At 33.2% G+C, this 27394-nt stretch overlaps 1 protein-coding gene across 5 annotated transcripts in view; it reads right to left on the bottom strand.

Moving 5' to 3' along the window:
• The window catches only part of MAP4K5 (mitogen-activated protein kinase kinase kinase kinase 5), a 195416-nt gene that overhangs the window by 52026 nt on the left and 115996 nt on the right, over positions 1 to 27394 (bottom strand). For all 5 annotated transcript variants that reach the window (XR_008915019.1, XM_056810975.1, XM_056810976.1 and 2 more), the window contains exons 9-17: positions 26955 to 27027; positions 24459 to 24590; positions 14060 to 14122; positions 11449 to 11530; positions 10660 to 10776; positions 9768 to 9846; positions 5209 to 5267; positions 3885 to 3952; positions 1238 to 1280 (exon numbers count right to left, since the gene is read on the bottom strand). Coding sequence is in view for 4 of the 5 variants with exons in the window: in XM_056810975.1 (XP_056666953.1) it covers positions 1238 to 1280; positions 3885 to 3952; positions 5209 to 5267; positions 9768 to 9846; positions 10660 to 10776; positions 11449 to 11530; positions 14060 to 14122; positions 24459 to 24590; positions 26955 to 27027 (716 nt within the window). In the remaining variant the exon portion in view is untranslated. The remainder of the gene's footprint in view (positions 1 to 1237; positions 1281 to 3884; positions 3953 to 5208; positions 5268 to 9767; positions 9847 to 10659; positions 10777 to 11448; positions 11531 to 14059; positions 14123 to 24458; positions 24591 to 26954; positions 27028 to 27394) is intronic.

Raw genomic sequence — 27394 nt, 5'->3', positions numbered from 1 at the left:
AAGAGGTCATGTGTGAGAAATGTGGAGATAGAAAGGACAAGATCGGATAAACTGACTGGAAATGTAGCTTGAGTGAAAGTGAGGAGAGGAGAACAATATTTAGAATGCAAACTTGGAAGCCTGGAAGGATGGTGGTTTCCTTGACAGTAATAGGGAATATCAGAAGATGGGAGAGTTTGAGACAATTAGCATATACATACTGAGTTCTGTTTGAGATGCCTATAGGAAATCTCATTCAAAACTGGGCATTTAGTAAATGTAGAAGGTGAGCCCAGAAGAGAGACTAAGACTAGATTTCTGGGGGTCACCTTAATAGAGGTGATAAGGAGTACTGACGAGGTTATCAGAAGTGAGAAAATGTTCTCAGTTTCATTATCTAAAAAATGAGGGACCTAAATTAAAAGATTTCTGAGGTACCTTTGAGCTCTTAATTTGTGAACATATGCGTTTGTAAGAAGATACGTCAAGGAGTGATTCACAGAACTGATAACATTATATCAGAGAAGAAATGAAAAGGTAAGTGCCAAAGATATAAAAGGTTTTGAATGTAGGAGCCAGCGTGAAGGGTGGTATCACTGATTAGAAAGTATGAAGTTTGGAGAAACAAATTTGGGAAGGAAAAAAAATAAGCTCAGTTTCAGAATTATTCTAATCTTTTTCCCAATACAAATTAAGGCTAGATTTTCCTTAAAAGGTACTGAATAGACTTTCTATCTCACCCAGCCTAGAAGTGCTATAGGTTTTCTAAGTCATGGTCTCAATCTCAGCAATAGCATGGAAGCTCTGACATATTCTATTTCTGCTCAGACTGGCTCACCCTTTCTTAGTAAATTTGGTAGTCCCTGACTCCTGGATGTGGGAGGAGAGAGGTCATTGTATTAGTGTCTGACTTAGTGAGGTTGTCCAGTAGGCCCTATTGTAGTTTAGAACTCTCAAGTTGAAGAGATTCACCAGCCTCTGTCTCCTGTAGTAACAGGGATCATATGCATTTACACTACCACACCTGATCTTTATTCTTTAGTATAATCTTTATTATAACTTGTTATTTAGAAAATGACATTATTGACTAGACTAAGATATTTTTTTACTCCCAGGGAATTCATATAGAACACATACAGGATAGATTGTATATTTTTTAATTAGAAGAAAGTAAATTTCCAATTAAAGTTCAGTTTCTTTGGTAGAATTCAATTATTGAAAAAATATTTTTCAACTTCATAATAATTTTGCAACTTACCTTAGGAGGTAGTGGAGGTGGTATTGCATGTTTTAAAGTTGACCTAATACAAGGAGGAGGATATGATCTTTTAGAAAATACAGATTCAGGAAATGTAAAATACCATATTATATTTAAAACAGGAAACCATTAGATCTAGTACTATTTTTAAGTGAGGACAAAAGAAATTTTATTTTCTTTGGAAGGCATATAGGACAAAAACTACAGGATAGATATACAAAGGAAAAATCTTTTGGGAAAACACTATATAGTCATAGTTTAAAATATATTTAAAACATGATTACAAAGCAATGAGATATTTTAAAAGTTGCAAAAAATTGGCACATTTTCATAGTAATCTGAATATAATATCACTTACATAATACTTTATGGTTTACAAAGAAATTTTAACAACCACTTGAAGTATTGAATATTATTCCTATGTTACAAGTGAAGAACCTTAGGGATTAGGGGTTAAGTGACCTATCAGTGTTCACACATCTAATGAATATCAGAATTAGAATCCTTGTGTGGGGTTTTGTTTTACTTTGTTTTTTTTTTAAACCAGTTAACTATTTCCTTTCTAATTTTAATGGCACTGTGTGCAAAAACTTCAAATCCATATATAACTTGACCTTTTGCCACCTTTCCAGTCTTCTTACATTTTAAATCTTCTCTATATCCTCTATGATCTAGGGAAGTGATGGCAAACCTATGGCATGGGTGCCAAAGATGGCACACAGAGTGCTCTCTGTGGGCATGTGTATCCCTCCCCCTAGGTTGGTTACTAGAAAGGAAGAGGGACTTGGGGCAGAGCTGCTCCCCTCCCCCTCTCTACCATGCCTGACAACATTTTTTCACATCCCCCGTCCTTCTGCCCAGTAGCCCAATAGGAGTGCACAGTGGGTGAGGTGGGTGGCTCAGAGGTGGCAGAGCTGGAGGGAAGCAGAGTGCTTGGGCTACTCCCCTCCCCCTCTATACTCACTGAGGACATTCCTTACTTCACCCACCCCCTCTGCCCAGGAGTCCAATGGGAGCACTTTCTCTCTTCCCTGTCTCTGGTAAGGGGAGGGGTTGTGGAGCACACCTAGCATTTGGTTGGGGGGATCGGGGCACAGCACATGGTCTCTAAAAGGTACACCATTGTTGATCTAGGTACATTGGGCCTGCTATTCCTTCAGCAAAGTTACTCATCTCCTCACCATACATTTTCACTGTCTATTCCTCATGACTAGAATTCTTTCCCTCCTCCAGTTCTTGATTTTCTTTAATCACAACTAAAATCCCACTTTTTACAAAAAGCACTTCCTGGTCTCCTTTAATGTTAGTTCATCTTATAGTTGTTTGCATGCTGTCTTTCATGTTAGACTGTAAGCTCCATGAGGGCTGGGACTATTTTATGCCTTTCTCTGTATCTCTAGGATTTTGCACTCTGTTTAGGCTTACTAATTTGTTGGCTTTATAGATCTTGGTCAAGTATATATTTGGAGAGTACAGTGATATCTGGTATGAAAATGTTGGTTCAAACCTGATTTCTGACTAGCTCTCCCCATATTTTTTATCAGATAGTGAGAAGTTGGAGTCTCTGGGTTTATCAAACACTATCAATACAATGCTCATTTGCTTCTGAATGTTGTAAAATTAATCAGTTCCACTAATTGATATTTTATTCTATAAGTCTTGACCTTTTGTTCCTCTAGATGAATATGTGGTTAGTTTGACTAACATGGCAATGAACAGATTAATTTAGGCAACATCGCCATTAAAAAAAAATTATTTATTCATTTATCTTTTAAAAAACCCTTACCTTCCATCAATGGGGGTTAAGTGACTTGCCCAGGGTCACCCAACTGGGAAGTGTCTGAGGCCAGATTTGAACCCAGAACCTCCCGTCTCTGGGCCTGGCTCTCAACCCAGCTGACCCCTGTACCTTTATTATAGTACAATAATCAGTTCAAACCCCCTTACTAATTTTTTTGTTCTGTTATATTTCTTTTTCCTATATTTTTTTCTTATCAGAACACAATAAAACTGCATGCATCCATGACTCTTGAAGTCATTTGAAGTTCTGAGGTGACACATTTCTTTTCTCCCTATTAGGATGTAATACTTCATCTTTTCTAGTATATTAAGTTGTTTTTGTCATAACACTAAATTAATCAAAATGTTAGTGGCATATGAATATATTGTGTTAGTATACTAAAAATACTAACTTGCCCATCACACTATGTCTTATTTATTTATTGTTAATTTTTTACTTTTAAATGAGAAAGCAGTTCATGCAAAGTTGTGCCTGAATAATATTGCAGATTAAATATTAGTATAATCTTCTAGTTATGTACATGGACATAGTCCTTATATGACTGAAGTTCTAAAGTGACACTTTTCCCTATTTGAATGAAAATACTTTCTTTTCTGCTATATTATGTGGCTTACTGACACATTGCCATATTACATGTTAATAAACTGAAAATATTTATCCCCTTATTATACTATGCAAAGCACATTAAAAAAATAAAACATAAACATAAAAATATCCCCAGATACATAAAAATTGTGCATTATTTTTCTCACTTGAAAGTATAAATATGAACAACACACAAGAAAGTTAGTAAAAGTTCCCTTTTCTTAACAGTTATGTAGAAAAATATTATAATTATGTCATTACCTGCTGGTGTTTGCACTATCTACAAAAGGATTCCACTGTAATGAAAAGTCTGTGTTACCTGATACTGCCTAAGGAAATAAGAAAATATTATTTAATGTTATACATTGAGTACAAGAAGAATTCCTGCTTGATTCAGAAAAAAAAATTCCCACTCATCCCATCAATACATAAATGTGCATTTATTAAATAATCTATTATATTACAGGTATCATGGTAGGTACAGGAGGTACAAATTTAAAAATGAAATCATCTTTATTCATAAAAAGCTGGTATTATAATAAAGGAAAGAACAAAAAGTACACACGTAATTACACACAAAATCAATATAAAGAGAATAAATATAAACACAAGGTAGTTAAATACAATATAATTAGAAGAGAGAGGGCAGTAGCAATTTTGGGGTTGAAGAAAGATTTTTTCACAAGGAAGGTGGTATTTGAATTGTGCTCTTGTAAGAAAGAGATTTTAGGAGGTTGTGGTGAGGAGGGAATACATTCAAAGCATGGGGAAAGGCCAGTGAAAATGTACAGAGATGGGATTTCTATTTTATATCAAGAATAGAGAGTGTGCCAGTTTAGCTTAAATGCAGAGAAGTAGAGGGAGGGAAGTTAATGGAAAAACAAGGTTGTAGCAAAGTTGCAAAGTCCAAAAGGAATAATATTAAGTGTACTAGTCCAGTAAGACAAACCAAATGTGTAAATGTTATATCCTAACAAAATAAAAACCCGTAACATGAAAAATGAATCAATTATTTTTTAAAGTATAAAACAAAATGATAACTAGATAAGATTTCCAATTTTAAAATAGAGTAGATGCAAGTGAAAAAAAGTAAAGAGGATTGAAAAAACAATTTTCTTAAGTTCAGAACTATAAGTGCAAAAATTCTTTGGTTTTATACTAATCTGATTCTTTACATATATCTCAAGACAGAATAGTTAAACTTTTTCCTTTCAAATTGGAAACATTTTTAACTTTTCAAAATAAAGGCAAAGATGAAAAAAGTATCAATAAATTAAAGAATGTATTAAAAAAAACTAGATGGCATAAAAGTAAAAGATAGATAATTTACTGTGGTCTCAGGAAATAGGAGCAGAAAAACAAATCTAACAAGCTAAATACTTTCATTTGGAAAAAGGACAGATCACATTTTAAAATTCTACTACCAAAATCTATACCTAAAAGAAACTCATGCACAATATTTATAACCATTCCAAATTAATACTTTGAGTCTTATTTTCCATGTGCGAAATCAGTGATTGATATGAAATGAAGATAGGTATCTGGTTTAAAAATGAAAACAAAACAAAAAATTTAAGACTCTTACCATTTCATCACGTGCTTCTGTTTCTTTTCTTAAAGGAGGTTCAAACTGTAATTTGTCAACTGCAAAATACATGTTTAACAGATAACAAAATTTTCAAATGTCTACAGACTCAAATTTTAATAAAATCTTTTAAGAATTAATCTGGGAAGACAGCCAGGCCTGGAGATAGGTCTTAGGTTCAAATCCGACCTCAGATACTTCTTGGCCCTGATCCTGGGCAAGCCACTTAACTCCAATTGCCAGCCCTTACTGCTCTTGCCTTAGAACCAATTCTCAGAGAAAAGATAAGGATTTCTAAAAATATTAACTTGCGTTATAAGTTTTCTACAACGGTAAAAATAAAAATGACAAAACCTAATTTGTCTGGGAAAGAGGTACACACATTTTATACATGTCTAATTTGCAGCAATTTAGATCAATACAATACTTTTTAAAACCTGTTTTTTCCTGTAATTGTACACTGGACATAAAATATGAATACTTCTATAAATAAAGGAGAAAACAAGAAACAGTAGGTTTAATTACATCCAATTTTTTTTTTAAACCCTTACCTTCCATCTTGGGGTCAATACTATGTATTGGCTCCAAGAAGAAGAGTGGTAAGGGCTAGGCAACGGGGGTCAAGTGACTTGCCCAGGGTCACACAGCTGGGAAGTAGCTGAGGCCAGATTTGAACCTAGGACCTCCTGTCTCTAGGCCTGGCTCTCAATCCACTGAGCTACCCAGCTGCCCCCAATTACATCCAATTTTTTTAAAAAATTAGTTTAAATTAAATTTGTCACATTAGTTCCTAAGCTGTCTTATTTGTCAGTGAACCTCCAGTTTATCTGAATCTCCTGTTCTCTCCTGTAAATTCTTTTTTGTGTGTAGTTTGAGATATTAGAAACTATTTTAAAAATCAGATTAGCTAATGTTTTATTTAATGTTTTGTTTACTTTACCCCTAAATCCCTAATTTTATTTGTTTATCCAATTTTTTTTTGCTTTCAGTTGTTACTTTTAATTTTCCACATTTCTATTTTTGTTCATTTCCATTTTTAGTTTTCTGATTTTTTTGTTTTTCTAAAATTTTTAAGTTGTATACCCAATTCATTCATCTGCTCTTTCTCTATTTTACTGATGAAAGGATCTAGCAATATAAAATTTTCCCTAAGGTCTGCTTTGTATGCTGCTAGATATGTCATTGTATTTAGAATATTGATTTGAGAATCAAAAAGACGTGATAAAATCCTGCCTTAAGACACTTAACTAGATGTGTGGCTCTGGACAAGTCATTTAAACTTTCTCAGCCTCAGTCTCCTCAAATATATCCACTATTCGATAAAAACTGCTGGGAAAATTGGAAGACAGTGTGGGAGAGACTAGGAATAGATCAACACCTCACACCCTACACCAAGATAAATTCAAAATGGGTGAAAGACTTAAACATAAAGAAGGAAACCATAAGTAAATTGGGTAAACACAGAATAGTATACATATCAGACCTTTGGGAGGGGAAAGACTTTAAAACCAAGCAAGACATAGAAAGAATCACAAAATGTAAAATAAATGATTTCGACTACATCAAATTAAAAGGCTTTTGTACAAACAAAACCAATGTAACTAAAATCAGAAGGAAAGCAACAAATTGGGAAGCAATCTTCATAAAAACCTCTGACAAAGGTTTAATTACTCAAATTTATAAAGAGCTAAATCAATTGTACAAAAAATCAAGCCATTCCCCAATTGATAAATGGGCAAGGGACATGGATAGGCAGTTTTCAGATAAAGAAATCAAAACTATTAACAAGCACATGAAGAAGTGTTCTAAATCTCTTATAATCAGAGAGATGCAATTCAAAACAACTCTGAGGTATCACCTCACACCTAGCAGATTGGCTAACATGATAGCAAAGGAAAGTAATGAATGCTGGAGGGGATGTGGCAAAGTAGGGACATTAATTCATTGCTGGTGGAGTTGTGAATTGATCCAGCAATTTGGAACTATGCACAAAGGGCGATAAAAGAATGTCTACCCTTTGACCCAGCCATAGCACTGCTGGGTCTGTATCCCAAAAAGATAATAAGGAAAAAGACTTGTACAAGAATATTCATAGCTGCGCTCTTTGTGGTGGCCAAAAATTGGAAAACGAGGGGATGCCCTTCAATTGGGGAATGGCTGAACAAATTGTGGTATATGTTGGTGATGGAATATTATTGTGCAAAAAGGAATAATAAAGTGGAGGAATTCCATGGAGACTGGAACGACCTCCAGGAAGTGATGCAGAGCAAGAGGAGCAGAACCAGGAGAACATTGTACACAGAGACTAATACACTGTGGTATAATCGAACGTAATGGACTTCTCCATTAGTGGCAGTGTAATGTCCTTGAACAATCTGCAGGGATCTAGGAGAAAAACACTATCCACAAGCAGAGGACAAACTGTGGGAGTAGAAACACCAAGGAAAAGCAACTGCCTGACTACAGCGGTTGAGGGGACATGACAGAGGAGAGACTCTAAACAAACACTCTAATGCAAATACTAACAACATGGCAATGGGTTCGAATCAAGAACACATGTGATACCCAGTGGAATCACGCGTCGGCTACGGGGGGTGGAAGGGAGGAAAAGAAAATGATCTTTGTCTTTAATGAATAATGCATGGAAATGATCAAATAAAATTCTATAAAATTAAAAAAAAAAGAGTAGAAAAAAATATAAAAGGGGGCTAATAATAGCACTTACCTCACAAGGGTTTTTGTGAGGATCAAATAAGAAAACATATGTCAAGGGATTCCAAGCTTTAGAACACCATATAACTAATAGCTTATTAAGGCTTGATAGGTTGTCTTTTTCTTTTCTTTTTTCTTTATTTTTAAGTATTTTTCATTCATGTTCTCTCCCCTCCCATCTTCTTTTTCCCCTTCCAGAGCTGACAAACAATTCCACTGGGTTATACATGCATTATCACTCAATATCTTTTCCCATTTCCCATTCATTTGTTGTCTTTTTCTTAATGAAATTATCTAGTCTTTCTATGACTTATTCTTTGGCCTATCAATTCTTTAGGGTCAAATTATTTTGAATCCTTTCTTCAAAGGTCTCTTATTGGTTATAATTTTTATTGTATTGTGGCTGGCAAAAATTTAATATTTCTTATTTTCTTGATTCACAAAATTTTTATGCTCCCGCACATGGTCAATTTTTGTAAAGGAGGCCTGTGAGGCTGTGATTTCTGTATATTCTTTTCCACTACTATTTGGGTAATCATTCCAATTCTATTATAGCAAATTCTTCTAAAGTTCTATTAAGATCCTTAACTTCTTCTGTTCATCTTTCTGTTATATTTGTCCAGGTTTAAGAGGAATATATTGAGTTTTACTGTCTATTTCTCTTTCCAATTTGATTAACTTTTCCTTTAACCGTTTTATTCTCTGCAATCCAATATACATACCTATAAACTCAAATTAACAAATATTTATGAAAGCACTGGGGGACACAGACAAAAATAGCTCATTCCCTTAAGGAGCTAGAAATCTTAACAGGGGAGGCAAAATGCAAACAGAGGACAATGTGTGTATGTATACATGAAATGTGTATATGATATGTATGCATGATATTCTATGTATACACACTTCTAATCACAAATTAAATAGTACTATATACACTTATTAAATCAGTTTTATCACCTATGACCATCAATTATACCAAAATATTAAGACTAGATATATAAAAAACAAAATCTAGTCTCATAAGTGTTAATTAAATAAATCTCTATATAATATGCTTAATTACTTTTATTTGGTAATAAAAAATTGGTTTAAAAGGGGGAGGCTTAATTCAATTTGAATAATTTTTGAGACACATGATTATGCCGAATTAAGGCATATCAAAGTCAATAAATCATATAACCATGCCTTTATTTATTTCATTTATTTAATTTTTAGGCCCTGACCTTCTGTCTTGGAAAAAATACTGTGTTTTGATTTTAAGAAAGAAATGTGGTAAGGGGTAGGCTATGGGGGTTAAGTGGCTTGCCTAGGGTCAACATAGCTAGGAAGTATCTGAGGTCGAATTTGAACCCAGGACCTCCCATCTCTGGGTCTTATTCTCAATCCACTGAGCCACCCAGCTACCCCCAAACCCTGTCTATTTTTTAAAATATCAAAACTATGGAAATAAAGAAATAAAAAACTTTTCAAATCTGTGACAATAATATATTTTATAGTTCAATCTTTGCAAAAAAAAATCCCTCTTCTAGAATCTTTCTGAAAAATTTATGTAATGATATTCATGAACCTAGAATGTATAAATTGTGATGTTTGACAACATAATAACTTTCAGTTAATTAAAAAAAATAACATCTCATTTCCACCATAATTCTTTGTTCTGTCAAAACAATAAAAATATGGCAAACTAAGATGAGATAATTAAGGTTGTAAAGATAAGCCAAATTTTGGTGTTACTATGTCAGAAAATAATTTCAAAATCTGTAATTATATATGTGGCCCTGAAAATTCTTTAAGAAACACAAGAAACTCTTAACCACACAATATCACCAACAAATTAAAATACATACAATTTATCTCTGATGCTGTTCGTTCAGCTCTGACATTCCTATTTGTAGACCGAATGGTATGGCGGACAACTGCATGAGGCTTTAAATGTAAAGCATACCAAATAATTGAATTTTAGCAACAAATTAAAAATGCATTACTTTTCATTTTGTAACATAATTTCTCCAAAAACCTACTTATAATTATGAAAGTCAAGTACAAGATGAATGAAAATTCAAAGAAAAATATAATGGATTCTAGGCTAGGGGATAATTTTGATAATTATGTGATTAGTCAAAGGCTTTGTGGATTTTTGGCATATTGTTACTAAAGATTTTAATGGATTACAATGGAAACAATTTAATATAATGTCATTTCTTTTGAGATGTGTTCCAAGTTTCCAATGGACAAACATTTTCATTTTCTTTTTTGGTCAAATATAACATGTATAACCTTAAATAGTTACTTGATAATTTCTAAAATAGATGCAGCAAAAGAAAAATGCTATCGTATTTTCAACTGAACTGTGGTTAAGGATAGAAATTTGAATTTAGAAAGAAGGCATTGGCCAAAATAACATGTAGTATTTATGGATCAATTTTTTTTTGAGGGAAAGTGAGAGAGAAGCTCACAGAGATTGCACACTTCATGACGTATGTCCAATTCAAATTTCTTAATGACTTTATGATTTTGCTGGTGATCCAGATTATAAAATATTAATCTGGGAATAAAGAGAGTAGGGGAACAGACTATAAAAGGTAAGATATAAAAAATGCAAGTAGAGAAAATGCTGATTTGACAGGTTAATCATTTTTGTGGGCCAAATTTTTAAACAGTAATTTAAATTATGACATAGGTTACTAATTATGTTTTATACATATTTATTTAGTAATGAGAATATAAATGTTTCCTCACCTCAAAGTCATCATCATCTCCTTCAGTATAATGTGCATGGTTGTCTGGATTATTTACTTTGTCCAACAATTCAACTGCTAGGGCCCTTGAAAGACCAGGCTGTCCTACAAAACTATGCTTGATGGAAAAAAAAATGAAAATAAATTCTGAGATTAAAACTTTTATACATGTTCATTACATATGAAATGCATTATTTTGCTTTTTTATTCAGGAAATGGTACAGAAGCAGATAAGCAATTACTATGCAAATCAACTTTAAAAAGTATTGAATTATACATAATTTGTATACAATTTATAGCAATGATGTCTATAACTGAAGTATAGAATTTATCAACTGAAGCTAAAAACTTGGCTGCAATTAGTATAATATTTTTAAGAGACTGGCCTATGACTTCATAGATATTATATAGAATTATGAGGCTAAAGAATCTAAATGGGTTAGTGCAGTCCATTATCTACTAGTAAAAATAATCAACTCAAAGCCCCAAATTTTAAAATACAAAAAACTTTAAATAAAATTTTATCAAAAATGTTTTTATTTGGTTGCCTGTAAATTTTGGAGATGATTTTAAAAACAATATCATTGTTTATGTTTATATAATTGTGTTATAATAAAATCACAAACCCCAAAATATTTTAATCTTAGATGAGAAAAATACTGGTTCTTCTAGGAGTGATCATTAAAAAAAGGAAAAATTGAATATTTCAATTCAAAGAATTCACTTGTTCTAATGATATCTAAAATAATCTTTGAAATTACAGACAATTATAATATCATTAAATACTTACAGTTAGAAGTCTTTCAGCTGTTGGTCTCTTTTTTGGATTTTTGGTTAATGCTATTTTGACAAAATTATGGAATGTTGCTGTCCTTTAGATTAAAAAAGAAAGAAAAACAGAAACATGTTTCATTAGTATTAGTTTTGCAGTATAATCAGTATTACTTCAAAATACATAATATATGAAGTCTGGTTTCAATATATCTTTGAGACCACTCAGCATCAAATTAGGCTGCATAATTTACACAAAGGTTCAATTTATTCAGCTGGAAATATCAAAGCTACAATCATCAAACAAAGATTAGACACCATAAAAAAAGAATGCAATTACTAAAAATCAAACATCATAAGTGAAAAAAACAAAAAACAAACCTGGACAATTAGGAATTCAGATTTGTATTTTGTAAAAAGCACCCCTCAGAAACCAGATTTTCCTTTTTCTATGACCTAGTTTTTAAAGGTATAGGTATGAGGTGTAAAGAAGGGATTAACTCTCCTCTACTCATTTTTAGATTTAATCACCAGAAGTGTATACACTCCATCTATCCTTAAGTATGGGGAGGTCTGTGATCCACATGTGCCATAGTGGGTGATGAATCAGAAATCCACTGACTGCCCCCAAGCAGTACTAAGCATAGTTATAGCTGCAATTGGTCCATGTAAAGTGGAAGGAAGGCACAGAAAGTGATGAAAGGAAAGGTCTTTAAAAGTTACAAGAACTCCCTGTGACCAGCTCTTTGGCCTTCAAACCTGACCTTGAAGGAGTTCTGGCTTGAGGACTTCAGGCTACTCTCCGATTTTTCCTTAGAACTACCACATGGGTGAGTGAAAAAGACTGACTCTCTTTCCTGACTTTTCTGGAGGTACTAGTCTCCAGAGAGGTCTCTCCTCTTGGAGGAGGCCTCGTGGCTAAAACCCTTGTTTAATTTACCCCTGGGCCCCCAAAGCCCTGCCTGACTGGGTCAGAATAATTACTCTGCTTTCTCTCATTACCCCTTACTTTCATTCTTTCTCTTTTTGTAAATAAAGTCATTCTGACTTGAGATATATTAATTTCAGCGACCACACTTTTATATATTTAGTCCATTCCTTTAATTTTAACCCTTACAGAAGATAGCCCAGAGTTAAAAGCTAGGTGGCCCTAGACGTTACTCTATATAATACTCGGACCAAGAGTGATAATCCAGGTTCCTTGGGGGCTAGAAGAATGACAGCATTATTATAATGGAAGGAACACTGGCTTTGGGATCAAAGGACCTAAGGTTGATTCTGGTGCAGCTGTGATCCTGGGAAAAGTCATAACTTCTTTCAACTTTTCCCTCATCTATGAAATGAGATTAGCCTACATGATTTCTGTGCCTATAAGTTACTCAAAAGGGTCTGGATGGTAAAGGCACGACCATAATATCTGTTAGAGGTAGAAGACAGAAAGAAAGAGCAATTGGCCACTTGATAGACAGGCAGTGACTTTCTCCTATGAGCCCCCAAATTCATTAAAAACTGGTACCACAGTACTACAATTTTTGGCTTTTGAGTGTCAATTGACTTTGAGTAGCTTGAAATGGAAGCACTGAAGGAAGGCAAAGATATCTAGTGGCTATAGAAGGTTCTTTTGAGACAGTAATGAGTTGTGGGGAAGGGGTGGGTGGACTCAATTGTTTATAGTACAAATTTTTCATAGATGAATCCACTTTTAAAAGTGAAAACAATTCCAATCGAAGTCAAAAAAAGTGAGACTAATGCAGCAAATTTGCTCCAATTGACAGTGAGTGTCAGGAAGTGATTAAATGGAGCAGTAAAATTTGAATTGGCAGCTGTTTGTTTAGTTTCTATGCAAATGTGATCTACTCCTATCACTGTCAGTTGGCACAGGCTACTTGCTTCAATTTGTAAATGAAGTATATAAACTTGAAATTAAATAATATTTATGTGAAACTTTAAAAAACTACTATAATATTGGTTTCATTTCTCAATGGTACCACTACCACCATTCAGGTTCCCTAGGTGTTTGACAACAAAAGATTTCAGATACTGTAACAATTTAAATGCCATTGTCAAAAGTTTTAAATGATTATCCAAAACCATTTTTCAGTTTTTTCAATTTTTTAAAAGGATCTCTTTTTTTTTTTTAAATCAGATTACACTGTATTTATCAAAATGAATGATGTTAAAAGACAGATATGATATGGACACACACACACACACATATATATAACTGAGTTTATATACTAAACATTCTAATACAACAGAGAACATTATTTATGTTATAGTGAGTATAGACTCACTGACTTGAATGGAGAGCATTGCATTTGTCCTAAATAATGTTGTTTTATCAATGCCCTATACTGTCAGGTGGAATAAATTTGACATGTAACTAATTTTTATTGACTTTGATTTTAACTTTGTTTTCACTGTAAAAAATGGAGGTATTTTATTTAATACAAGAGTTGCAAGGGATAAACAATAATGTCCAATTTTTTGTATCTTTCCTGAGAAAAGAGTTTCTTTACTCTTCCTTTCTGGGCCTCGGTTTCTTCAGCTATAAAACAAGGAACTTAGGAGTTGTATCTAAGGTCCCTTTTATTCTCTCAAAATCTATGAATCTGTGCATTTTGACTTACCATTTTGTTTTTTCTTTGAGCTTTGGAGGTTGAAAATTGCTTTTTGACATTAAGAACAAAGCCCTGAAATAAAAAGTACTATTAAATAGTTTTATCAATGCATTCTCATTTTATTAAAATATTCAAAGCCTATAATAATCATTACAGTGAATTTACTGAAGGTATATTAACTTGAGTTATACAAATAATAATACAAATAGCAAGTTTGCATTATATAATCAAGCAGGATCCAAGTTTGTACAAGAGAATAGATGGCCTTTTGGAAATTACAAAGTTCCATTAGTGAGCTGGAGGTTTTCCTAGTAACAAAGGCTTGTTTAAGAATATTCCCACAGTTTCAATGCAGGACTATAAGACATAAAAGAGACAAGACTAAGCAAAAAAGATGACAGTGAGTATCAAACAAAGAGCAATGGAGTCGAGTTAACCAAAGAAGAAGAGTAAAAAATAAAAATAACCCAGGAATAAAAGCTGTCACCAGAGATGAGCTGGTCCTGAGGCAACACCTCAGGATGTGACATTTGGATGGCTGGACTTCCTGGGCTTAGAGAATATCCCAAACAGAAAAGGGCATAGAGCCATCCGAGTACTGGACTCACCAATTAAAATATATATGATTATACATGGATTATACATCACTGGTCTAAAGTAACTCCTGTGGTGCATTTGCTTTGTTTGCAAAGACTTGAGTTTTAGAGATGCCTGAGAGCACCAAAGAGATAAAAAGACAGTATGTGTTTGAGTCAGAACCTGATCCCAGATCTTCCTAACCCTATGACCAGCTCTCTATCCATAGCTGCTTCTCTCTATATGAGCAGTACAACTACAATAATGAACTATAACACACACCAAAAATCAAAAGTGAATGCTATAAAACTACAAAAAACAAGCAAAAAAAAAATCAAGAGTGACTTGAAAAAAGAGATATGTGAAGGCAATTTATACCACCTCTTTGTAGAGTTGGAAGGTCCAAAAGTGTTGCACACATTTTGTTTACTCATTCATCCTGGCTACTTCTTCACTCTGGACTTTATATAAGTGTTGAATTCTGCTCACTTTTAGCGGAGTCTAGCCTGAGCTTCAGCGACTTTCAACCTTGGTCTGTGGGCTATAAGTTTTTAGTGCTTCCAAAATGGTGTGATCTGTGAGATCCTGATGGGAGTTTGGGGCTTGTGTGCAGTTGAGTTTTGGAAAACTGTTTGCTGTACTTGGTCACTGTTTGTTGGCTGGGAGGTTCTGCAAGTTCAGAAAAACTCAACTGCTAGCTCCCCTTTGGTCTTGGTCCCCTGCCTTGAAATGTTCATTTTAGGAATCTGTTCTGGGCTAAAAAGTTAGGATGTAATCACTGCTCTACTCCAGAGCTACACTGCTCATTATTGGACTTTGTTTTATACTTGGTCCAAAGCTTGGGTTCAGCACTTACTATCATACACTTCTCTCTATCCTGGATCTATGAGTCAGAACTGAATGAAAGGAAATGGATCTGCCAGATGGCACTTGTTCCTGCTTCCCATACAATTTCAGGGATTTTCAGGGAACTTGTTTTATCCCAGTACTTCCTGCCTTAATATTCTAATAGTCTTCTTCCTGTTCCTGGGTGGCGGAACTTTCCCCATTCTGCTTCTGCTACCACCATGCTGTGCTCCTGATTAGAAGTGTACACTTTTCCTAAACTGCCATGGACTGGAAAAGTAGAATTCAATATGATTCTTTTTTCTTGGTTTTCCCAATCAGAATTTGGTGTTGGTCATTTTCTAGGTTGTTGTAGAGAAGGTATTTTGGGAGAGTGAGGCAAAGATAAAGCTGATTTTCACTGTACTATTTTGACTCTGTCTTACCAAGATTTCTTTAAACTATATTGCATTTAATTTCATACTTATTTAATGCATTGTTTACTTATGCTTATTTTTTTCTTTAAAAATATTATTTGTTGATAAATTGGATGGCTATATGTAAGAGGGAAGAGAAGAGATACTGGGAAAATTATAGCCAAAAAACTTGAAAATTATTTTAAAAATTTATGGATATGTGATCTTTATCCACAAATGTCTTTAACCATCTTCCCTTAGAACTATCATAAGAAATAGAAGCAATGAAAAGGAATTGCTAAGATGTCTTTCTCTATTACATTTTCTCCAATCCCCTTCCTGTTAGTAAAGGCTAACTTTAACCCAGGCTGTTAGTAAAAAAAAAAAATTCATTCAACTTTTCATAATCAATATTTTAAAATCAAAATTTTAAAGTATTTTTTCCTGACAAAACCTAAAAATATGTAAATGACATCCATACAATTCATTACTATTTATAGGAAGGAACAATTATTCATTATTCATATTTTCAGTTGAGGTCTTTGCCTTATACTTCATAGAGAGAATTTCAAAATCCTTTGACATCTCCCCTTCTCTTCATCTTTCCTCTAGCTTCTAATGAATTAGTGGCTCTTCTTGCCCAGGCCCTTTCTATATCTATCTACATCTCCCTGATTCTGTCTCCTTAAGTAGTCTGCTCCAACCATCTTCCTAAACTTCCAATTTTCAATTTATTACTAATGATTTCTTTTTCTGATGCCTACAAGTAAATATATCTTCACTTTCCATTCCTAAAAATACAAAACAAAAACAATGCTTCACTAAACCTATCATCTCCTCAAGTCATTATCCCATCTTTCTTCTTTTTCTTGGCCAAAAGCCTAGAAAAATCATCTCTACTCATTTTTTTAAACTTGTTTTTTAACTTGTTTTTAACTTGTTTTTTATTATGATGAATTTGAGAAATATGAACATTTCCCAAATACAAAGAACAACCCCCCCCATATAATCATACAATTTTAAAAGTTATTTTTTCAAATGTAACAAGGTAATTCCAACATAGCCTGCCTGCCTGTATCCTCTTCTGGACTTTATTCTAGGCATTTTATTCTAATGATTGACTAGCAGCTCTTGGTTTTTTCCCCCCCAGTTCTCTTATGTCCCTGCTAAAACTTCTCCAAGTGGCCATCCTTTCCCTAAATTAAGACAAGGAAAATAAATCCACACCAGCAGGCTTCTGTAGTCATGAAGTGTGATTGTGTTGATCACAGTTTTGAAGTCTTTTTTGCCCAAGTCATTTTTCTTTGCAATGTAGTTGTATCTGCATCGACTGTCTTGCTTCTAATTCATTTTATTCTTATTCAGTTTATATGAGTCCTCTTGGATCTCTCTGAATTCTTTCCTTCCATTATTTCTTATAGTGCAATAACCATAATAAGACCATAGATTTAGAACTAGAAGGAGCCATAAGGCCATTTAGGCCAAGTACTTCAATTTTCAGATGAAGAGATTGGAATACAAAGAAGTTAAAGTCACTGACACAGTGTCATTTGTTAGAATCTGAAGCAAAATTTAAATCCAGGTCTTCCTGAATGAATAAATACTATATTCACTACATTCACACAGCATAATTTGCTCAGTCCTTCCCCAAATGACGGGTATCCCTTTGTCTCCAGTTATTTGCCTCAAAAAATGCTTCTATAAATATTTTTGTTCATACTGGTTTGTTACTTTTATTTGATTTGCTTGATATTTGCTTTGATATTTAGTGATATCACTAAAAGAAAAATAATAATAGCTAGTATTTAATTTCACTTTGAGTTTTACAAAGCACTTTACTAATATTTTTTTCATTTAATCCTCACAATAACCTTGGGAGGTAGGTACTGTTATTAGTCTTATTTTATAGCTGAAGAAACTGAGGCAGACAGATTAAGTGACCTGCCAGGGTCCAAGTTTGTAAGTGTCTGAGGATGGATTTGAACTTATATCTTCCTGACTCTGGCTATCCATAGCAACAGTTGGAATTCTTGGATAAAGATGCAAATTGCTTTTCAAAATGAATGGGATAGGTCAACCAATAGTTCATTAGTGTGCCTAGCCTTCATTGTTGCCAATCTGATGAGTCTAAGTTGGAACTTCAGATTTACTTTGATTTGCATTTCTCTTACCACTGGGGACCTACAATATTTTTTTGAAATGGTTGTTTAACACCTTGTTTCTTTTCTTTTGAGAATAACCTTTGTAACTTCTTACCATCCACTTATTGTTGAATGATTCCAATTCTAATATATTTGTATCAATTCCTTTTATATTTTGGAAAAACTTTTATCCTAAAGATCTGCCACGAATTTTTTTCCCAGTTAGGAGTTTCCCTTCAAATGTTAATTGATTTCATTTGTACAAAACCTTTTCAATTTTAATTAAAATTGTTTATTTCCTATAATACTCTCATTCTTTGGTCAGAAATTCTTTCTTTATAAATAGTTGTGAATATTTCCCTTTCCTTGTTCCCTTGATTTATGATTTGACTTTTCATATCAAGATGATATATCCATTTGGAACTTATTGTAGTATATGGAATGGTATTGGTTTAAACCTTCTTCCTTCCATTTTTCCAAGTTTTGTTGACTATTGAGTCTTATAATAGTAACTAAAGTCTTTAGATTTTTCAGACATTATAATATTATTATAATATTACTTCTGGGTCTTGTGTATATAATCTGTTCCAATGAATAACTTTTTTTTAACCAGTACCAAATATTTTTGATAATTACTGCTTTGTAGAATAGTTTGAGTTCAAATATTGCTAGACCCCCTACATTCTTCTTTTTTTTTTCATTACTCCCCTTGAAATTCATGACCTTTTGTTTTTTTGAGATGAATGTCAGTTTTCTACTTTTATAAAGCAACTCTGGTAATATTAGTATAACATTTAATCTGTAAATTAATCTAGATATTATCATTTAAAATATTTTTTAATCCAATCATGAGCAATTTCTATCTTCTCCAATTATTTAAATAAATTATTTATATAAGAAACATTTTATGGTACTCCTCATTCTCTTGCCATACCCCTTTAAAATCTAATCTATTGCCAAGTCTTCTTAATTCTACCTTCATAACATTCTTGTATATGTTCTTTTCTTTCCTCTGACCTTGACAACACCCTCATCATCTCATAGCTGGACACTTCTAAGTAGTTTATTGATTGGTCTCCCTGTCTCATATCTCTCCCTACTGCCAGCCAAACCTGAACTAAACTGACAAATGGATCTTCTAACCATGTAGTTGTTATCTCCTATTTAACTTCAAGATCAAGTGTAAAGTCTTCTGATTAGCTTGGAAAGCTCTTCAAAATCTGGACCCTTCCTACATTCTAAATATTACTCCTACCCCAATATCTCCAACTACCCATGTATTCTATTATCCATTGACATCAACCTCTTTGCTGTTTCTCAAACAAAACATTCCATCTCCCAATTCCAATATTTTTTCCCCTGGTTGTTCCCATTTATGGAATGTTCTCCTTCCTCATCTGTCTCTTGGCTTCACTTAAGTTCCAGCTAAAATCTTTCCTTCTATTTAAAAGCCTTTCCTGATCCTTCTTAATACTAGTGCCAGATCTCTGATTATCTCCAATTTCTCCTGTATATATTTTGTTTGCACACGGTTGTTTTTAAGTTCTTCCTCCATTAAGACTTTGATGTGAGGAACAGGAACTATTTTTTTCTTCTTAGTATCCTCAGTATTTAGCACAGTTACTGGTATACAATAACTGCTTAATAAATGCTTGTTGGCTTGACTTTATTCATATAGCTCTAATGAGTGTTTTAATAGGTAGATACCTAGTAATTTTATATGTTTTGTGGTTATTTGAAATGGAATTTGTATTCATGAGGGTTTTGTGTAATATAGAAAAATGCTTTAGATTTTTATGGGATTATTTTATATTCTACTGCTTTACTGAAGTTCTTAACTATTTTAATTCATTTTTTAATAGAATTATTCTTCTTCAAGTAAGTTGCATTTTTTTTTCCTTCTTGATTCTTATTCCTTTAATACCTTTTGTGGCAGACATTTTTATTTACTCCTGATCTTATAGGAAAGGCCTTTCCTTTCCACTGGAAATAATACAACATCTTGGTCTTAAGAGTTTGTTGAATTTAGGAAAGGCACATTTATTTCTAATCTTTTTAATATATTTTAACACATAGGGGTGTTATGTTTTATCAAAAGCCTTTTCTGTATCTATTGATATAATCATGTGACTTGCACTGGTTTAAAAAAATTATTTATAGGGTCTATTATACTTATGGGTTTTCTTAATAGGAAGCTAAGTGCTGAAATGGAGAAAGCATAATATTCAGAGTAAAAAAAAGACCTGAATTAAGGTCTTTCCTAAACATCTGCTACTTTTATGACCTCTGGGCAAGTCACTTAGCCTCTTTGTGTCTCTTTTCTCATCTGCAAATAGGGATAATAATAGCGCCTACCTTATAGAGTTATTAAGAAGGTTAAAGGAGAAAACTATATGTTTCTGTTTTACCAGCCTTAAGATACTATATAAATATAATAAAGAAATAAATCATAAAAATACAAAGCAACTTTGCATTCCTGGTATAAACTTAATTTGTTCATATTATATAATATTCTTAATATACTGCTATCACCACTTTGCTAATATTTGTTCAATATTTCTACATTGATACTTATTAGAGATACTGATCTGTGGCTTTCCTTATCACCCTCTGATTTAGGTTATTATCTCATATTGACTAAAAGATGTATAGAATATAAGATCCCACTGAATAACTGCTTATTTATTATGAAAAAGCATTGTCAGAGATGAATGGCTAGAGTGTATCTCTGGTACCAATAAGCTATCAGGAAAAGTAAGGAATACATCCTGTACACTGAGGTGGAGCCCTTGTACTTAACCTCTGAAAAACACTGATGAGAGCTGTATAAGACAGGCATATGAGAATGGACTCCAATCTGCCCCTGAAGTGATGAAATGCAGTTAGTATTGGAATATCTGAAGAATTTAAGGGAATTTCTTCTTCTTTTTTTTAATAACATTTATGCAATATGAGAATTGCCATTAAATTGAATGTCTATCAAATTGAATATCTGATAGAATTCACTTTAAAATTTGTTTTTGGATTTTGTCTTTTGGAGTTTGTTTATGGCAAATTCAATTTCTTTTTTTCTGAGGCCAGAATGTTAACATTTTCTATTTCTATTTCTTATATTGTTAAGCTGGGTATTTAATATTTTTGTAAATCTTTTTCATTCAAGCTTTATTACCATATAGTCAAGACAACTAGGTGAGAGAGAGAGAGAGAGAGAGAGAGAGAGAGAGAGAGAGAGAGAGAGAGAGAGAGAGAGAGAGAGAGAGAGAGAGAGAGAGAGAGAGAGAGAGAGAGAGAGAGAGAGAGAGAGAGAGAGAGAGAGAGAGAGAGAGAGAGAGAGAGAGAGAGAGAGAGGTGGGGGTGGGGGGGTGGGGGGACACCTGAATTTGGGAGTAAGAAACACCTAAGTTCCTAACTCAGACAATTTGCAAGTCACTTCATCTCAGGTTCAGTTTCCTCATATGTTAAATAAGAATAACAGTAATCTACTTCACAGAGAAATACTATAGCACTAAATAAATGTCAGTTATCATTATCTTTAAATAGCTTCCTTTAATTTTAAATCATTTGTGATGAATTCCCCTTTTATTCATTTTTATATGGGTAATTTGGTTTTTTAAAAAATCACATCAGCTAACCTTAATTACATTTAAGCTTATTTTGAAAAACCAGGTTCCAGGTTGATTAATTTTTTATTTGTAAAATTAATTGATTTAGACTATTTTTCCATAGTTACATGATTAATGTTCTTTTCCTCCCTTCCTCTCATCTCCCTCCCTTAGCCAATGAGCTGAATTTTACATGTGTCATAGATCAAGACCTATTTCCATATTATTAATATTTGCATTAGGGTGATCGCTTAGAGTCTACATCTCCAAGCATATCCCTATCAACCTATGTGATCAGGCAGTTGTTTTTCTTCTGTGTTTCTACTCCCACGGTTCTTTCTCTGAATGTGAATAGTGTACTTTCTCATAAGTCTCTAGGTTGATTTATTAAGCCATCTTTTTTTGTTTTCTATTTTATCATTCTTTTTTCCAGAATTTATTTTTGTCTAAGGTTTTCCAATTTCTTGCATTTTAATTTTTTCTAGTAGCATTTCTAATTCACTGATGTGTTTCTTTTTCTCTGGTTGATGAAAACATTTAAAGATAAAAAATTTCTCCTAAGGACTACTTTTAGTTGCATCCTAAAAGTTTTTAGTATGCTTTCTCATTGCATTAAAATTTTTTGTTATTATTCTGAACTTGACAAACATCAAGAAACATATACAAAAAAGAAAAAATGAAGACTGAATTATGGACGAAGCCATAAACCTTTATTTCATACAATTCACTTTAAAGAACAAAATAATTTCAATCCATAAACTTCAAAGTAGTCTTGCTTTTCTTTACTTCTTTCTGAACTTCCCCTATGTTTTCTTCCATGCATTTAAAAGAATGATTCAATTACTCTCTGTTCTTCCTTGGGGGGTGAGGAGTGGGGCACAAAACTACTGCCAATACACTTTTCCCTCTCAAATCTCTATCAATTTAATTTTTAAAAGAAAAAAAAAAGCCTTGTGTGAAATGGGAATATCTGAGGAAAAAAAATCAACACATTTGGCCCCTTTGGGGAATGTACATTTCCTGAAAGGCAGCAAATAGCAGGCTCCATCACAGATTCTCTAGATTAGTGATTGGTCATGGTTTTGATCAGAATTAGATCTTTCAAAATTCTTTAAAAATATGTGTTATAGTTACTATTTAAATTGTTCTTAAGGTCTTGCTTAATTCACTTTTTACTCTGTTCATATTCCATACAAGACTTCTCATTTCATACAATATTTATTTGACTATATCCCTTTTGAAATTTCCTATGACCCAAAAATACTCCATTGCATTCAAAATTTAGTTAGCCATCCACAATTAAGAGGAATCCTCTTAGTTTGCATTTTATTTGCTATAACAAAAAAGTGCTGCTACAAATATTTATGTACATGTCAATCATTTTCTCTTTATTTTATCTCTCTGGGGTAAGACTAAATAAATGATGTCATTGGATCAAAGGATATAAAAAAACCCAAACCACCTTATTTTCCATTTTAGAATCAAAACTAAGTATTGGTTCCAAAGCAAGAGAAATGGTAAGCACTAGGCAACTGGGGTTAAGTGACTTGCTCAGGTTCACACAGCTAGGAAGTATATGAGACCAGCTTTGAACCCAGGACCTTTTGTTTCTAGGCTCTATCCACTGAGTTACCTAGTTGCTTATCAAATAAGTACAATGGAGCAAAACAAAATCCACATATTAGTCCTAAAAAAAATTAGACATATCTTCTTTTCTATCAGTTTAGTGCCTTTTTAGTTGTGATTTCAAATTACTTTCCAGATCAATTTGCAATTCTACCAAGAGATCACTAGTATTACTTTTTCCACAAGCCCTCCAACAGCTACCATTGTCCTTTTGCAAAAAATCTTGTCCAATCTGATGAGTGTGAGTTGAAACTTCAGAGTTGTTTAAATTTGCATTTCCTTTGACTGGTGAAGGCTACAGAATTCTCCTCAGAATAAAGTTTTTAAATGTATTAAATAAAATATATAGGATTAGTAAAGAAACCAATTATATTAAACTAACGATATAAAAATGTTTCTTAAAATAAAGTTTATGGATCCTGGGTTGCAAGCTCTTATTCTTCATAAAATTTTTCTGAGTTCTTTCTTGGTCCCTCAAAATTATCTTGTATTTATTCCAATTATAGTCATCTATTAGACACATGCATATTGGGGACTTTTTCATTTTTCTCATTTTATCTATAAGGTCTAGAAGAATTTCTGGCACACAGCAAGTATTTAATAAATGTTTGGCAGATTAATTATGGTAAAAAAAAAGGATATAAAGAAATTAAATTCATAAATAATGTATATCTTCTCCTCTCTCCTGATATACCCTATTTTCCTCCTAAATCCCAAACTCATTTTTGCCAATAGCTTTAACCTAATAGTCCTCATTTTTTCAAGATCAATAGAATTGATATTTGGCTTTTACCTTCATGTTTTCCATACAGACTCCCTAGAGAAGAGCAATAGTAAAATAAGCAATAAGGGGAAGGAAAAATAATTAAAGATCTGGACAAAAGTATTTTATGTGATCAATTATTTTCTATTTCCAAAAATGACAAGAGAAGTAAAGACGGGTTCAACTTCCAGAAAAAAAGTTAAAAATTCAATGAAAACTTTTTTGGTAGCTAGTAATCATTAGGCTATCATCAGCAAAGTGAATTATTTCTCATCTTTATTTATCTTGAGTGTTACAGGTAAGAAAGCAAGGCTTAAACTAGATTATCTCAAAATTCTTTTTATACTTTCAATTTCTTGTGACATAGTTGAAAAAGTTTGAAATGTTCTAATTACTGAATTTCCAATGAATCAAAGAATATTACTATCCCAAAGAATGAGTTACTATTTTAACAAATACCTCATTGGATGAAGATCAAACATAGGTGGTTGAAGTTCTCCAAGTTCAATTGCTGTTATTCCCACTGCCCAAATATCACAAAGTTGGTTGTAGCCACCATTCTTTTCCACTGCAGCAACTTCTGGAGCCATCCTGCAATAAGTTCGTATATGGATGCATAAGATCACATATAATTCAATATAGTATCTATCATCATATGAAAAGAAAATGTTTATCTTTAAAACTTAAAAACTGAAATCTGTTCTTTCTAGTTACATCCAGTATAGTTCTTAAAATGTCATAAAAGAAAATTAGAAGAACTTCTACAGTACAATACGACTCTAAAGTATAAAGATTTTTTTCCTCTCATGTAATCTTTTAAAACAGTGTTTCTTAAATTGAGGGAAGAGGACATGTGGTTAGAACCTTTATAGAAGCCTTAAGTTCTCTGACAGGAACAGCAACAAACAAGCTGTTATGAACAAGAGTTGTTCCTCCTCCTTTCTGAATTCTCCCTCACCTCCAATTTCTTCTTGTACTTAAGGAACTACAAAGCTAAGTAACTACAAATGAATTTTTGGTTATAGAGCATCACTGTTCATCAAGGTGAACTGTGGGAATCTAAGGAGCTCTAATGCCTTGACTGCCAGCCCAGGGAGCCATACTCTATTGTGGTGTTATTTCTTCTCCTTCTCTTACTCTATTTGTCTCTCTGACAAATAAATGGAAGCCAAGAGACATTAAACTATCAAGAACACAGCAGTATTGGTCTCCAGGAGTGCTGAACCTAATTGATTACTCAATATTCTGTCTTGTCCCATATACTAGTAGTTCTTACATCTTGCTTAGGCCCTTCTACATAGGTGTGTTGGCACGAATATGAACAATATTATCAATAAATAATCAGCATCAATAAAAAATAACTACTAAGTACTTAGTAGTAGAAAGCACAGTTCTAGATGCTAAGGAACAAAGACATAAGAAATGATAGCTAGCCTCTTGAAGCTTCGTTTATATAACAGGTTGAGAGACAAGACACAAGCATGGAGAGATAAATACTAACAAATGAGTTTATAAATGCCAAATAAGAATTCTATGTGTTATACAAAGAGGTCATGGTAATCCAGGGTAGTAAGGTGATAAGATTTGAAAGGGATCTGTAGCAATTAATTATTTGACTTGGGGGGGGGGGGGGGGGGAAAGGCATTCCAAACAGCAAGGGAATAATAATAGTAGGAATACAAAACTGGAAAAGTACCTAAAGTATTAGGGGACAAAAATATACTATTTAGGCTAAAAGATAATTCATCCAAGTAAAAATAATCTCAGATAATTTGGAAAAACTGTGGCTATACTGTGCATAGGCATGAATGCCAGAAAAAGAATTTGGGCTTTATTCTATTTACAAGTGAAAAATTTTAGAGGCTTTTGAAAAGGGAAACAAAATAACACCAACTATGGTTGGCAATATATGAGTAAGATTATTAACCTGGAAGCAGTGTATAGGATAGGGGCTGGGGCAGAAAAAACTATTAAAATACTAATTTAATAGTCTAGTCAAGAGATAACAGGGACAGCTGGGTAGCTCAGTGGATTGAGAGTCAGGCCCAAAGATGGGAGGTCCTAGGTTCAAATCTGGCTTAAGACACTTTCCAGCTGTGTGACCCTGGGCAAGTCACTTAATCCCCATTGCTTATCCCTTACCACTCTTCTGCCTTGGAGTGAGAGAGAGATAACAGCCTGTACCAGGATAGTGGCAGTAGCAATGAAAGGACAGCTTCAAGAGCTAATGGTTTTGGGACAGCTAAATGGCTCAGTGGATAGAGAGCCAGGCCTAGTTAGATACAGGAAGTCCTGGGTTTAAATTTAGACTCAGACATGTCCTAACTGTGAGGCCCTGGGCAAGTCACTTAACCCCCATTGCCTAGCCCTTATCATTTTTCTGCCTTAAATCCAATACACAGTATTGCTTCTAAGATGGAAGGTAAGGGTTTAAAAAAAAAAAGAGATAATAGTTCTCACATCTACTCCCTCCCTCAGTGGCTTTACAACAGGAAAAGTCAAGAATCATGACCAATTTAGAAGAATAGGGCACTGAAAACAATTTCAAATTGCATATAATAAATCATAGTTGTAATGAAGCCATAGAGGATCTAAGTATTATGGCAATGTCAAATGATTTCCTCCCTTTCTACATCAAGCATTCTTACTGTTTTTGTGTGTCATGGACTTTGGGCAACCTAATGAAGCCTATACACTCATTCTTAGAATAAAATTTTTAAATCGGTAAAATAAAACACATTGGATTAGAAAGGAAACTAATTTTACTGATAGTTGTCAAAACTTATTGGTCCCATGTTAAGGATTAGACCATCAAACTTTTATAAATTATAATTAATTGCATAATATACAATAATGTATCATATGTGAATTACAATAATATTCAAGAATATTAAGGCAGATCACTAATGCTTAACAAATGATGAAATATCAAATTCATTTAAGGCCATTTCTTACCAATAAGGGGTACCAATGAAAGATTTCCTTTTTGCAATGGTAGCTGTTATTTTTGCAGCCACACCAAAGTCAGCTAAAAAACAAAAACAAACAAAACCCAAATGGTTACATTGTAAAGTAATTTGGGGTTTTGTTCATCTTAATAGAAAAAAATTGATGTTTACAATATGACACTACAAATATAGTTTACCATTATGAGATTATGAAAATCATATGATTTGCTACAGACATGCAAATAAATTAGAGAGATGGAATATAAAACTAGAGTAGCTATCTAAATCACTGTTATTTAAAGCTTAACATCTTATTCAGAAGGCTTGAATGCAAGAAAATTCACTGACCTTTTTTTTTCCCAGAATAAAAATTCAGTTTTATTCTTTATTTATAGAATTTTTTAAAAATCTATTTTCAAAAAGACTGAGTCTCCGTCTCTTTCCCAT

The sequence above is a fragment of the Monodelphis domestica genome, chromosome 1 (genome assembly GCF_027887165.1).
Source record: "Monodelphis domestica isolate mMonDom1 chromosome 1, mMonDom1.pri, whole genome shotgun sequence".
Classification (NCBI taxonomy): domain Eukaryota; kingdom Metazoa; phylum Chordata; class Mammalia; order Didelphimorphia; family Didelphidae; genus Monodelphis; species Monodelphis domestica.
The sequence above is the reverse complement of the archived record's forward strand: the minus strand, read 5'-3'. Positions and strand labels throughout refer to the sequence as shown.